Raw genomic sequence first — 13470 nt, forward strand, 5'->3', positions numbered from 1 at the left:
CCAGTGGCCTTACCTCCCGCTCATCATACATGCGCAGCTCTTTGTTTGACCTGTCAAGCGACTTGAGTGTTTTGTCCCCTGTGACCTTAGTGTATGTGCTTGTTGACATGCAGTTTGTGCTTGCACCACTGTCGAGCTGGAATGAAATTTCAACCTTGTTGATCATCATTTTGGCATGCACTGCATTCTCACTTCCACCCACATGCAACACATCAAGGTCAACATTATCATCATCATCATCACACAACACATCATCACAATCATGACATTGACAAGTGTTCATTTGTTTCTTTTCTGTCTTCAAACAGACAGTCGCAAAATGGTTCGGACCCCCACACCGTCGACAGGTCTTCTTGTACGCCGGGCATTGTTCTTTCACCTGCGCATGCTTGCGCCCACAAAACTTACAGTCCACCTGTGTTGCACCTGCCTTTGGTGCCTTTCTGGTCGTCACACCTTTTCTTCCTGAAAAATCACACACTTTATGAACTTCCTCCCCAGTGGATGACATGTCCTTGGCTCGTGTTGATGTGATATACAAACGCACAATGTCAATGGCCTTCTGCAGGTCAAGATCCTTCTCCTCCAGAAGTTTCCTTCTGATTTCATCACTGCAGATGCCTGCCACCAGTCTGTACCTGATGAGACGGTCCTCCATCTGCCCAAAACGACAATTCTTTGCCAAAGTACGAAGCACAGTCACATACGTGTTGACACTCTCATCTTCCTTTTGAGCTCTCTGGTTAAATTTGTAAGTCTCATAGGTCTCATTCGTCTGCACTACACAGAACTGCTCAAACTTCTCCAACACTTTCTCAATGTTATGCCTGTGCGTGGGATCGTCAAACTTCCATGTCTCTACCAACTCTGCCGCATCCTCACCTGCGACAGTGAGAAACACTGCCGTTTGAAACTCGGACTTTTCTTCACTCAACCGTGACGCAATCGAATAATTCACCCACTGCCTTTTCTACTTCTTCCACTGAGACTCCAAATTGTCTTTTGCCGTGTGGAAATCTAAACTCCCCGGCGGTTTCAGTCACGCTCCCGAAAACCGTTTATCACGAGTAAGCTCCCTTTGAGCTTGCTCGGCGTTTTCTACCATATTTCGCAAGTTTGAATACAGTTTTAAACACTAATGAAGAAGCTGACACCATGTAACGTTAGTGCATGTCTGTAACAAACCTCTCACACTGGACAATGCCAACAAAGACGGTATTGGAGTTTCTCTTGACTCTGGTTTATTCCACGACACAGCGTCGCCATGCTCCTCGCATGCGCCCCCTATGCATGACGGTCACACAACGTCTTATTAGCCAAAACCAAGCCAATATCGTATCAAAACTGTTGAGCACCTAGCCCACATACCAAGGACGAATAAACGGCTTGCCTGATGAGACCATAATCCGTTTGACCGCTTTCTTTGGAAGCAAGGTATCCAGCGGTACCTGGAACAACTTCCTCACACGTTGAACAAGAGACATGCGCGTACACTGCAAGGCCGTGTCCCTGTTTTGAGTCGGGGCATGGTGACAGCGTTGGCTGTTTAGGCCTACATTGCGGACAACAAAGTTTGTTTACAAGTCAATACCATAAAAGGTTTCCAAATCAACAAAACATCTCCTTGTTTGGGAAGCCTCTGGGTCTGTCGCTTTTGACGCGGTGGCTGCTGTGTAGGCCTATGTGTTCGTCTTGAATTGTGTTCGCGTCAAACAGGCAAGAACACACTCTCAGTCCTGACGCAGAATTTGATCTGCATGCCACAGCGGTCGATCCAGATTTTGTGCGCTTTGTCACCGATTGTGTTTTAGTTGTTCTCTTGTCTCTGCAACTCTTCAGTTGTTGTCTTCTCGTACGCTTGCCTTCATTATGTGTTTTTCGGAGCGTTAATCTTTTCACACGAGCCATTTTTCTAAGCAAACTCAGTCGAAAACTAAACATGGTGAGCAGACGACTTTTAGAACGCGAAAAGCCACGCGAGCCTATCTGACCAATCGTGGCCAGGTATTTACGTCATACCCCCTTATATGGAAAGTGTCTGTGGTTTGCTTGTTTGGAAAATAGGGGGGTTTCTCCAGGAGAATCCATATTTAACCGAAAATAACCGCCGAATGACACAGGGGAAAGAACTGCTGTTCAAACAGTATACGACGTTTCCGCGTTGGGCGAGCAGAAATGTCTGTTGTCAAGGGTTGAAAATCGTAATTTTTATCGGAAGAGTGAATGAAAATTCGACGGGTTGGTGCAATGAAATATATTTTTAGAGACTTTGATGAATTTGTATAGTGTAATCATATGCATGTCATGAAAGTAGACAGATTGAAAGGTGCAAAACTGCTAACAACTCAAAATGGCTGTGTAAGTCCAATCACTGTAAATTTCAGTGGCGCACTTCGCCTTAACTTGTTGTGCTCAGTGTAGTTTTTGTGTTGCTGGTATTTTGTTCTCTCTTTTTGTAACAAACATTGGATGGTGTAAGTATGATGTTTGTGATGATGGTGGGAAAAAAGATGGAGTGGGGCAAGAATTTTGGGGGTGATATTGTTAGGATTGAAACACTTAAGGAATTAATATGCGAGGACGCATGAGGATCAAGTTTGGGGCTAATAGTAGGAAATCAACGTTCTCTTAGACATTAATTAATGAGGGTAGAACACATATTTTTGATTCACATACATTTGAACCCTCCTTTTAAGACCTAAAAAAATGTGAGAACATCTGGTCTGAAAAAGGAGGTAGGTTTACACTGGGGGTACATGTACCGAGGTTTACACTGGGGGTACATGTACCGAGGTTTACACTGGGGGTACATGTACCGATGTTTACACTGGGGGTACATGTACCGAGGTTTACACTGGGGGTACATGTACCGAGGTTTACACTGGGGGTACATGTACCGAGGTTTACACTGGGGGTACATGTACCGAGGTTTACACTGGGGGTACATGTACCGAGGTTTACACTGGGGGTACATGTACCGAGGTTTACACTGGGGGTACATGTACCGAGGTTTACACTGGGGGTACATGTACCGAGGTTTACACTGGGGGTACATGTACCGAGGTTTACACTGGGGGTACATGTGCCGAGGTTTACACTGGGGGTACATGTACCGAGGTTTACACTGGGGGTACATGTGCCGAGGTTTACACTGGGGGTACATGTACCGAGGTTTACACTGGGGGTACATGTACCGAGGTTTACACTGGGGGTACATGTGCCGAGGTTTACACTGGGGGTACATGTACCAAGGTTAAAAACAAACAATCTGATGATAAGGTCTTAGAAAGGGAGGGAGTCTTCTGTTTTGGACAGGGGAGGGGTGGTAGAAGGGAGGGAGTCTTCTGTTTTGGAAAGGGGAGGGGGTGGTAGAAGGGAGGGAGTCTGCTATTAGTTTCACAAAGTTTACTTTGATACATGTGGAATTGCCTTGCAAACGACAATATTTATTTGTGTAGTTATGTTTTTAGTATTGTAAGGTGCTTGGAGTCTGCTATTAGTTTCACAAAGTTTACTTTGATACATGTGGAATTGCCTTGCAAACGACAATATTTATTTGTGTAGTTATGTTTTTAGTATTGTAAGGTGCTTGGAAGTATATTAGCAATAGCGTCGAATAAATGGATATTACAAAGTGCTCAATTTTGAACTCACATTGGTAATCTTTCGCGACTTTCTTGGTTTAGTAAGTACCTCGGTGCCCCACTAAACTAAGATAGTCGCGAGGGATTGCCAATATGGGTTACACAGTTGTTTAAGCTGGGAACAAATCCATTTTCCCCTCAGCCAATCAACTGGACCATTTCGATGTGTTCGTGGAGGACGAAGGGATGCAGACGTTGTCGAGTCCAACGAAAAAGTGCGCGGAACACAGAAACGACACGCTGGAAGAGGCATCCGAGATCGAGTTGAATTGCGACCCCGAAAAGCACAACCGGGGTCAGTTCGTCATCCTGGTCGCCCCAAGTCCTCACCTGCTGCAGTTCTGCGAGGTGCGCGTCTTTGCACACGACGTCATAGGTGAGTCACCCTAACACCCTACACATTTTAAACACCTCTGACAGGTGCGTGTCATGGGACACAACGTCATCGGTGAGTCACCCTAACACCCTACACACTGTAAACACCTCTGACAGGTGTGCGTCTTTCGACACAACATCATAGGTGAGTCACCCTAACACCCTACACACTCTTTAAATACCTCTGACAGTTGCGCGTCATGGGACACAACGTCATAGGTGAGACACACCAACACCCTACACACACTTTAAACACCTCTGACAGGTGCGCGTCATGGGACACAACGTCATAGGTGAGACACACCAACACCCTACACACACTTTAAACACCTCTGACAGTTGCGCGTCATGGGACACAACGTCATAGGTGAGACACACCAACACCCTACACACACTTTAAACACCTCTGACACCTACACAAACTCCAAGGGTTTGATACTCTGCCGATATGACCCTAGTTTGGTTAACCCCTTTCCCATGTTGGGGTCACAGCGGGGTCATGTTAGTTAAGGCAAGACAGGCTAGCAAATTTTAGATCAAAATCGTTATGAATTGTGTTGAATTACTTAAAGGGGTTTGAATGTGACTGGGCTGAAATACAGAAAAAATGTCATGTTACACGTTTAACGGTCTTGGTAACCAATCACTCTCCAGTAGTATCTAGCCTAATGGAGACACAAATCTGAAATAAGAAACTTTTCTTCACTTCTTTGCCTGTTTTCTTTGTTGTGCGTTTTCTATTGTTGTGACACACTCAAAACCCTAAGGGTTTGCAAGGAATAAAGCTAGTGCCTTGAAAGTCTGCATTGTGTTTTGTTTAACATAATTCTCCTCATATTTACATTTGGATGTGCAAGTATGACTAATACTTTTTGTTTTCTGTCATTCTAAAAAAAAATATAAGTAGGGTTTACACATTTGTATAAGTTAGAGAGAAATTCTACTATACTGTTCAAAAAAAGAAACGCATAGCTTGTAATATTTGGTTAATTTAGTTATATGGCTACAAGGATATCCACCAAACTGCAGAAAATGTTTATCTGGTCGTCGACCTTTCGTCCATTGCCACAAGTGAGCTCTGCACGTGACGCATGCGTTATCAGTGGCTACAATGTCAAAATTGCTCATTTGGCATGACCACTCGTCATGCTTCAGTGTAATCTCGTGAAACTCGGGGAATATTGAGCTCTCACCATGTCTTCCAAAACCCATAAAAGCGGATTGTTCGCCACAAAGAAATCAGACGACAATTCAGCGACGAAAGATGGCCCGATTGAGCAGAGAAGACCGCCAAATTGCATTGGGTCGTTTACAAGCAGGCCAAAGTCAAAGTGCAATCGCCAGGCACTTCCACGTGTCCCAGAGCACCATCAGTAGACTGTGGGTCAGGTTTCAAGCCACTGGCTCCGTTGCTGACTTGCCACGAGCGGGAAGACCAAGGGCGACAACTGCTGCTCACGACCGCTTCATACGGCTCCGCCACCTCCGGAATCGTTTCCTGTCGGCCTCATCTTCTGTCCAGGCTCTCCCCGGGCCACACCGATTATCGGACCAGACCGTGCGGAACCGCCTGCATGAAGCTGGTTTGAGAGCTCGCAGACCTCACAGAGGAGCTGTCCTCACCCGCCGCCATCGCCAGAACCGAGTGCAGTGGGGCAACCAGCACCTTCGCTGGACCGTCCGGAATCACTGGAGACACGTGTGGTTCAGCGACGAGTCCTACTTCCTGCTCCAGCGACATGATGGTCGGAGGAGGGTCTACCGGAGAGTAAACGAACGTTACGCGCCCAACTGTGTGGATGAGGCACCCGTTCATGGTGGTGGAGGCGTCATGGTGTGGGGGGCGATCAATACCGCTGGAAGGAGCACCCTGGTGCACGTCCAAGGGCGCATAACTGCCCAGCGATACGTGGAGGAAATTCTGCGCCCACACGCCCTTCCTCTTCTGGCTGACCAGGATGCCATATTCCAGCAGGACAACGCTCGCCCGCACACAGCACGACTCACCACCCAGTTCCTCACCGACCACCATGTCCAGGTGCTTCCCTGGCCATCCATGTCGCCAGACATGAACCCGATAGAACACCTCTGGGATGAATTGGACAGACGTGTGCGCAGGCGAGAAGAAGCGATCTATTGCAGGCACTTCAGGAGGAGTGGGACACCATCCCACAGCAAGATATCCGGCATCTGATCCAGTCCATGCCCAGAAGGTGCCGGGCAGTTGTTGCTGCTCAAGGCAGTCACACCCCCTACTGACTTGACAGCCTCGGCACCCAATCGTATTGATTGACTGATTGATTTGAAGATGCAAATGAACTGTGTGTGCATTCAACTGTGTCCATACCAAATTTCAAACAAATAATCTAAATATTGGATTTTCTGTAAATTTTTTCGAAAAATAAAACAAATTTGGCAAGTACCAACTATGCGTTTCTTTTTTTGAACATTATACTACTACAAGTATTAATACTAATACTGGTTACATTATAAAGATAGCAGAACAATGATGACTGCGCTTGAGAGCGAAAAATAAAAAGAAGAAACAATATGATGATGATGAAGATGACGCATGAAGAGCATACATATGTGGTTATTCATAAAATCAAATGCATACTATGCAAGTAATTATAAGTACAAGTTGGTAGCAATCGAACATGTAGCAATAGTACAACAAAAATATGTTCAGAATATACAATGCACAGCATATCTTTGGAGTAATACTAAGTGTGGTAAATCAAAACGCGTTAAACTACTCAGACATTAAGTGTTTTTGACACATTTTCTAAAACTGTTTGATGACTTTAAGTGCTTAAATGATGATGGGAATGAATTCCAAACTGATGTACCCAAAAAAGCAAGACTAGTCTTATATAGGTCAATTCGTGAAATCGGTGGGATCAAGTTGACCGACCCATACCTGTCGGTAGCTTTATTAGATAATGATGTAATGTAAATCGGCACTTTACAGTAATACAATTAATTTTATGCATGAAAATGGCTTTGTTTAACTTTTCCAGTGGAAGAAAGTTAAGCATTTTTAATTTCATATCTGTTGGGGCATTATCATTTACGATGAGTTTAGCCGAGCGACGATAGAGAGAGTCTAACTTTTTTTAAGTGGACATCACTGCTGGCATCCCAGAGCGTCGAAACATAATTGATGTGAGGCATTACATGAGCATGGTGGAACATTTCCAGAGTCCTTCTGTCCGTAAATTGCTTTAACTTGGATAGGAGGAAAACGTTCTTGGCTACTTTCTTGCAAATATGCTGTAATTGTGCCTGCCACTTGAATTCACAATCAATAATTACCCCTAAAACGCGATGCTGTTGAACTTGTTCAATTGATTTCGTACTAATAGTAAGATTTAGTTTGAGGAGAAATCTGGTGTTTTTGTCTGGTTGCAATTACCATATTTTTAGTTTTGATTGGATGGACAAGCATAGCATTGGCACTACACCAGTTATTTACATCGTTTAAAGCTGTTTGAAGGGAGGACTCTATTACTGGAACAGACTTTCCACTTGAATGAAGAGAAGAATCGTCAGCAAAAAAATCACTTCTTACAAATGTGCAGTGGCAGATCATCGATATACATACAGAACAAGATCGGCCCAAGCACTGACCCTTGAGGCACCCCGCATTTCACACTCTCCTCAGTAGATATTTTACAGTTTAAGGCAGTATATTGAGATCTGTGCTGTAAATAGGAAGCAAACAAGTTACACACTGAACTGTTTCTGATATACAACTGTAATTTCTTCAATAAATTTGAATGATCAACAAGATCAAACGCTTTTTTAAAGTCAAGAAACACAGCACCACTGATTTCAGATCGGTTTGTTGCAGACAACCAGGTGTCGCATAGCGTGGTAAGGGCGCTGTGACAAGAGTAATTTGTTCAAAAACCAGATTGAAATTGATGGAAAAGGTTTCTGCTTTCTATGTACGCGAGAAATTGTTTGTGAATATGTTTTTCCAATGGTTTGGATAAAATGGGTAATAAGGAAATGGGTCTAACATTATTTGGGTCGGATAAATTTCCACCTTTATGGAGTGGAATTACTGTTGCTCTCTTTGATAAACTAAGTACATTGTTTTGCTTTATGCAGAGATTATACACATACGTGAGTGGCTCCACAATATATGGTAGAGCTAATTTGGCCAAGTAAGCAGGAATCTTGTCAGGACCCATGGATTTTTTTATTTTCAAGGCCTTCTAGCGCCTTACCTACTTCATGCACCGCCATGTCTGGAATAGTAAAAACATCGTCTGGTTTACATTTGTCATTACAAAGATCATGTCTTCTTCTTCTTCTTCTTGGCGTTCGCAGAGGTTACACGATCAGTCCAGCACTGGTGATAAATGTCGTTTTCTCCAACTCCTGTCGACTGCCGTATGGTTTGGTCTGCAAGGGAGTTGGTGACGGCCACACTTCTTTTCGTTCCTCATCTAGTAAGGGACATCGCTGTAAGATGTGTTCCACTGTTTGGTCTTCTTGACCGCAGGCACAGGTTGGTGATGGCGCCAGCTTGAACTTTCGGTTCATGTGAGCATTGAGCCTGTTGTGTCCAGTACGCAGCTTGATGAGGTTGACTTGCTGCTCTCTGGACATTGTGTGGTAGTCATCTATGTTTGTCCTTGGCCTCATCAATGCCTTGATGATTGTCTTCTGGTCACTAAAGCTGACACTGTGTTCAGGTTGGTCTTCCACGGCTCCTTCTTTCGCCAGCTCATCTGCCCTTTCATTTCCTGGTATCCCACAGTGTGCTGGTATCCACTGGAGGACAACTCTCCTGGTTTGTCTGACCATTTGTAATGCTTTGGCCAGCTGTGGGAGTTTGTTGTTCTCTAGGGCCTGAACGACTGAAAGGGCGTCCGAGAGGAAGACAACTTGATAGCAAGGGTCTGCGGAGTCCTGAACCAAGGAGGCGGCCTGCATGAGAGCTTCTGCTTCTGCTTTATAGTTTGTGCAGTGTTTGCCAGTGGCAACGCTGGATGTAGCTGTATGTCCCCCAGGGAACTGGATCAGAATGCCAGCACCTCCATTGAGCACGGCTTTAGTTGCTGATCCATCGGTGTATACATGGATCCACGCCTCTTTTGGGTACTGTTCGTCGATCAGGGCTAAGGTGAGTGCCTGTCGAGCTGTGTCATTCTGATCTTCTCCTTAGGTAACATGTGGAACACTGGTGCAGATCTGGATGCCTGGTTTCTCTGTTGCCTTGGGGGTTTCCTCTTCTTCTTGAGTCAGAGTTAAAGTGTTCTGTGGGAGGACTTCCCTGTACTGTCGAGAAAGTATCTTGCTCTCGTGTACAAAACTGCTCCGTTTGAGCCGGTTCTTGGTGAGGTTGCTCAGTGTGTGCTTCATGGGGTGGTCGGGTAGGCACTTGAGCTTCTCGGCCTGTACCATAGTCTTGGCTTCTCTTCTCTGACAGAGGGGTTGGATGGTGGTAAGCTTCTCCATTTCCTTGATGGGCGTGGATTTCGGTTCACCAGTGATGAGTCGGAGGGCCTGGTTTTGCACACGGTCGAGGGTCTGCAGGTTTGTCTTGGCTGAGGTTGAACACGCTGTGGAGCCGTACTCGAGGTGGGGTCTGATTGTTCCCTGGTATACTGTCTTCAGTATCTTCTCGTTCGCTCCCCAGATGGTACCTGCCAGCTTCCTGAGTATGGCTAGCTTGTGCCTGGCCTTCGTCTCTGCCTGTGCAATGTGTGGTTTCCATGTCTGCCGTCTATCAAAGGTGACACCAAGGTACGTTGCTTCTTCATCCTCTCTCAGAGGAGTTCCACCAAGCCTAATGGTTCCGGCTTTCTGCTTTGGCGACAGTGTGAATAGGGTGGTGGAGGATTTCTCCTTGTTGATGGAGACGCACCAATCTTCTGCCCATGCGTTCAGCCTATCTGCCGCTTGCTGCATTCAGTAGGTGGCAGTACTTGCGTGCTCCTCCTTGCACCAGATCACAAGGTCGTCTGCGTAGAGAGCAGCTTTGATACCCTTGGGCATCTCAGACACCAGATCGTCGATGAAGAGAAGGAAGAGTGTGGGGGAGAGGACTCCGCCCTGAGGGACGCCATGACGAAGGAGGAACTTCTTGCTTTTGGTCTCGTCGACGTTAACTCTTGCCCTGCGGTTATAGAGGTAGGAGCGAATCCACTGGTACATGTTGCTGGACACGCCTTTCCTCAGCAGTTTTACAAGGAGTCCATATTTCCAGACCTTGTCAAAGGCCTTCTGAAGATCTATCCAGGTGACGAAGACCAGTTTCTGTTCCTGAAAGGCATCTTCAACTTCTTGCGCCAGGTAAGTGACCTGATCTTCAGTGCTGCGGAACTGTCGGAATCCAGCTTGTTCAGGGGCGAGGAGGTTCCTGGATTCCAGGTACCACCTGAGGCGCTCGTTCACAATTCTCTCCAGGGTCTTCACAACACAGCTGGTGAGGCTGATTGGGCGATAGCTGGTGGCCTTCTTTGGATCCTTCCATTTTTTGAGTCACTTGAGAAAAAGTGACTCTATGTAATCGGTCAGTGTTAGTCTGTCCGGCCGGCCGTCCGGCCGGCCGTCCGTAGACACCACCTTAACGTTGGACTTTTCTCGGAAACTATCAAAGCGATCGGGCTCATATTTTGTTTAGTCGTGACCTCCAATGACCTCTACACTTTAACGATGGTTTCGTTGACCTTTGACCTTTTTCAAGGTCACAGGTCAGCGTCAAAGGAAAAATTAGACATTTTATATCTTTGACAAAGTTCATCGGATGTGATTGAAACTTTGTAGGATTATTCTTTACATCAAAGTATTTACATCTGTAGCCTTTTACGAACGTTATCAGAAAAACAAGGGAGATAACTAGCCTTTTCTGTTCGGCAACACACAACTTAACGTTGGGCTTTTCTCGGAAACTATAAAAGTGACCGGGCTCAAATTTTATGTGAACGTGACTTATTGTGTTGTGAATAGCAATTTCTTCCTGTCCATCTGATGCCTCATATAATATTCAGAACTGCGAAAGTGACTCGATCGAGCGTTTGCTCTTCTTGTTTAAGATGGGGATCATGATCGCTTCTCGCCAGAGTTGTGGTAGCGATCCTTCTTGCCAGCTGCTGTTGAAGACCTCGAGAAGCTTGTTCTCTGCTACACTACCAAGGTGGGTTAGCATCTTGTTGGTGATGCCGTCTGGGCCAGGGGACTTCTTCGCCTTTAACTTTTTCAGAGCTGAGTGCAGCTCGTGGAGTGTGAGTGGTTGACTCATGGCGTCCACTGTCGACTGTCTGGCAGGTCTCTCTCTTTTCTCTCTTCTTGCTTCTCTCTGTTTCTCGGGGCTAACATGGAGGTTGCTCTCAGCTGCATAGCTTTCAGCAAATTGGTTGGCAGCATGCTTTCCAGTTAGCACCTTCCCGTTCTCTTCTAATGTGATCTTTCCTCTGCTGGTGTTCTAATCATTCAACTACTTGGTAAGCCTCCATAGCTTTCTGCCATCCTTCTCAAGGTTCAGAGAGCTTGTTTTCTCTTGCCAGCTTCTCCGTCTTGCCTGTAGCTTCTTCTTGAGAAATTTGGCTTTGACTTCCTGGAGGCGGATGTTTTTGTTTTGTGACGGGTTGACTTCTGCTTCCCTTCTGGCGTCTGCCAGATCATCATCCAGTTCCTGCAATTCATTGCTCCAGTACGGCTTATAGTCTCTCCTGGCACCCCTGGGAATGGACTCACGCGCTGCTCTGAGGATGCCCATGTTGAAGTCCTTCGCCACCATGTTGATGTCTCGACCCTCGACTCTGATGTCTTAGGTGAGTTCGCTGGTGCGGTGTCTAAAGAGGAACCAGTTCGCTCTTTTGTAGCTCCACCGTGGGAAGGAAGCTTCAGTGCAGGACTCCATGCCCATGCTGTGCAGGACTCCATGCTGTTTTCCGACCTCTCTGCAGGTTAGCTGGTGCATGTCTTCCGTGCAGAAGGCTAGGTCAGGAGTTGATGTAGTGTGCCATCTTCTGGAGTAGAATGTAGGGCAGTCAAAGGGACTGTTCAAAAGGATGAGACCTTTGTCGTCCTGCCAGTTCTCCACCTCTTCTCCTCTCCGATCCAAGTGGTCATATCCCCAACTCTGTGAATGACTGTTGAAGTCACCCACCACGATGAAGTTGGAGGCCTTTGCGGGGATCGTGTCAAGGGCGAGGTGTCTATCGTTGGGGCAGTAGAATTTGACAAGATGGAATTCTGCTGTCTTCGTCTGGATTCGAATCACCTGATATTCGGAGTCCTCCATGTGCGTTTCTATCAAAGAGGCATTGATGTTGTTCCTGATGAGGGTCAGGATTCCTCCTTTGCTTCGGTCTGTTCTGTCGGACCTAAGGCACTGGTAGCCTCTCACTTTGAAGGACTTTTGGGGTGTCAGGTAGGTCTCCTGAATACATCAGATGTTGATGTTCTTCTCATGCAGAATATGCTCCAACTCTGTCTTCTTGTTCAGGATGCTTTCTGCGTTCCAGTGCATGACCTGAAAAGGTCGCTGCTGACTGGGTTTCTTCCCATCCTGGTTGTGGTGGTGCCAGTCACTCTCCTCCCGCGTCCCCTGGCGTGACAAGACGGACGGGAGGGACCTCCAGTAGTTGGGGCATGGGACCCGACGCTGCTCCACCCTGGGGGGTCCTCAATGGGCGAGCGCCATTTCCATCTGTGCTGGGTGATTGTGTCATCATTTGCGTAAGCGCGTGTACCCGTGGTTTGTTAGAATGCGCCGTGCGGCCCGGGTCCTCCGTCTTCAGCATTCGGGGTTTTCTGTTGGGGTTACCTCACCCTCAGCTCATGGCCCGTACGTCCTACCCTGAGAGCACAGGGGGGAGGATTTGCCGGGATCCCACCCGGAGCTAGGGTTTTAATGCGCCATTAATCGCATTAGATGAGTCCCGTCAATGGACGATGGAGCATTTCAAAGGGGGTAGCAGTGCCACCTGCTACCCCACTCCCTCCTGGTAGGAAACACCGCCAGTTTGGTCCGCGGCCGCAAGCGGATGATCTCCATATCTGAAGACCGTTCCCCTATCCGCCACCCGGGGACGCGCTGGGTTGGGGGTGGTCGCCCCACTGAAAATCCCACACTGGGTTAAGAAAGATCAGCATGTCCCAGCAAAAATCATGTAATTTTGAGAGAGAGACTTCAAAATCAGAATGAGGTTTGTTTGTTTGTTTGTTTATTTGTTGCTTAACGTCCAGCCGACTACGCAGAGCCATATCAGGACGAATCAGAATGAGGACTGTCGCATTTTGCAGATTCATTTAGCCTATTGGCAAGGGACAAAACATTGTAATTTAAAATCTTCAATCAATCAATCAATCAATCAATGAGTCTTTATATCGCGCATATTCCGTGGGTACAGTTCTAGGCGCTCTGCAGTGATGCCGTGTGAGATGAAATTTTATACGGCCAGTAGATTGCAGCCATTTCGGCGCATAT

General features: G+C 46.6%; 1 protein-coding gene across 2 annotated transcripts in view; it reads left to right on the forward strand.

The window, feature by feature from the left end:
• LOC138949514 (uncharacterized) overlaps positions 1-13470 on the forward strand; it is a 725664-nt gene that overhangs the window by 289372 nt on the left and 422822 nt on the right. For both annotated transcript variants that reach the window (XM_070321340.1, XM_070321341.1), the window contains exon 9: positions 3787-4020. In XM_070321340.1, the coding sequence (XP_070177441.1) occupies positions 3787-4020 (234 nt within the window). The remainder of the gene's footprint in view (positions 1-3786; positions 4021-13470) is intronic.

This window comes from Littorina saxatilis, linkage group LG15 (genome assembly GCF_037325665.1).
Source record: "Littorina saxatilis isolate snail1 linkage group LG15, US_GU_Lsax_2.0, whole genome shotgun sequence".
NCBI lineage: Eukaryota > Metazoa > Mollusca > Gastropoda > Littorinimorpha > Littorinidae > Littorina > Littorina saxatilis.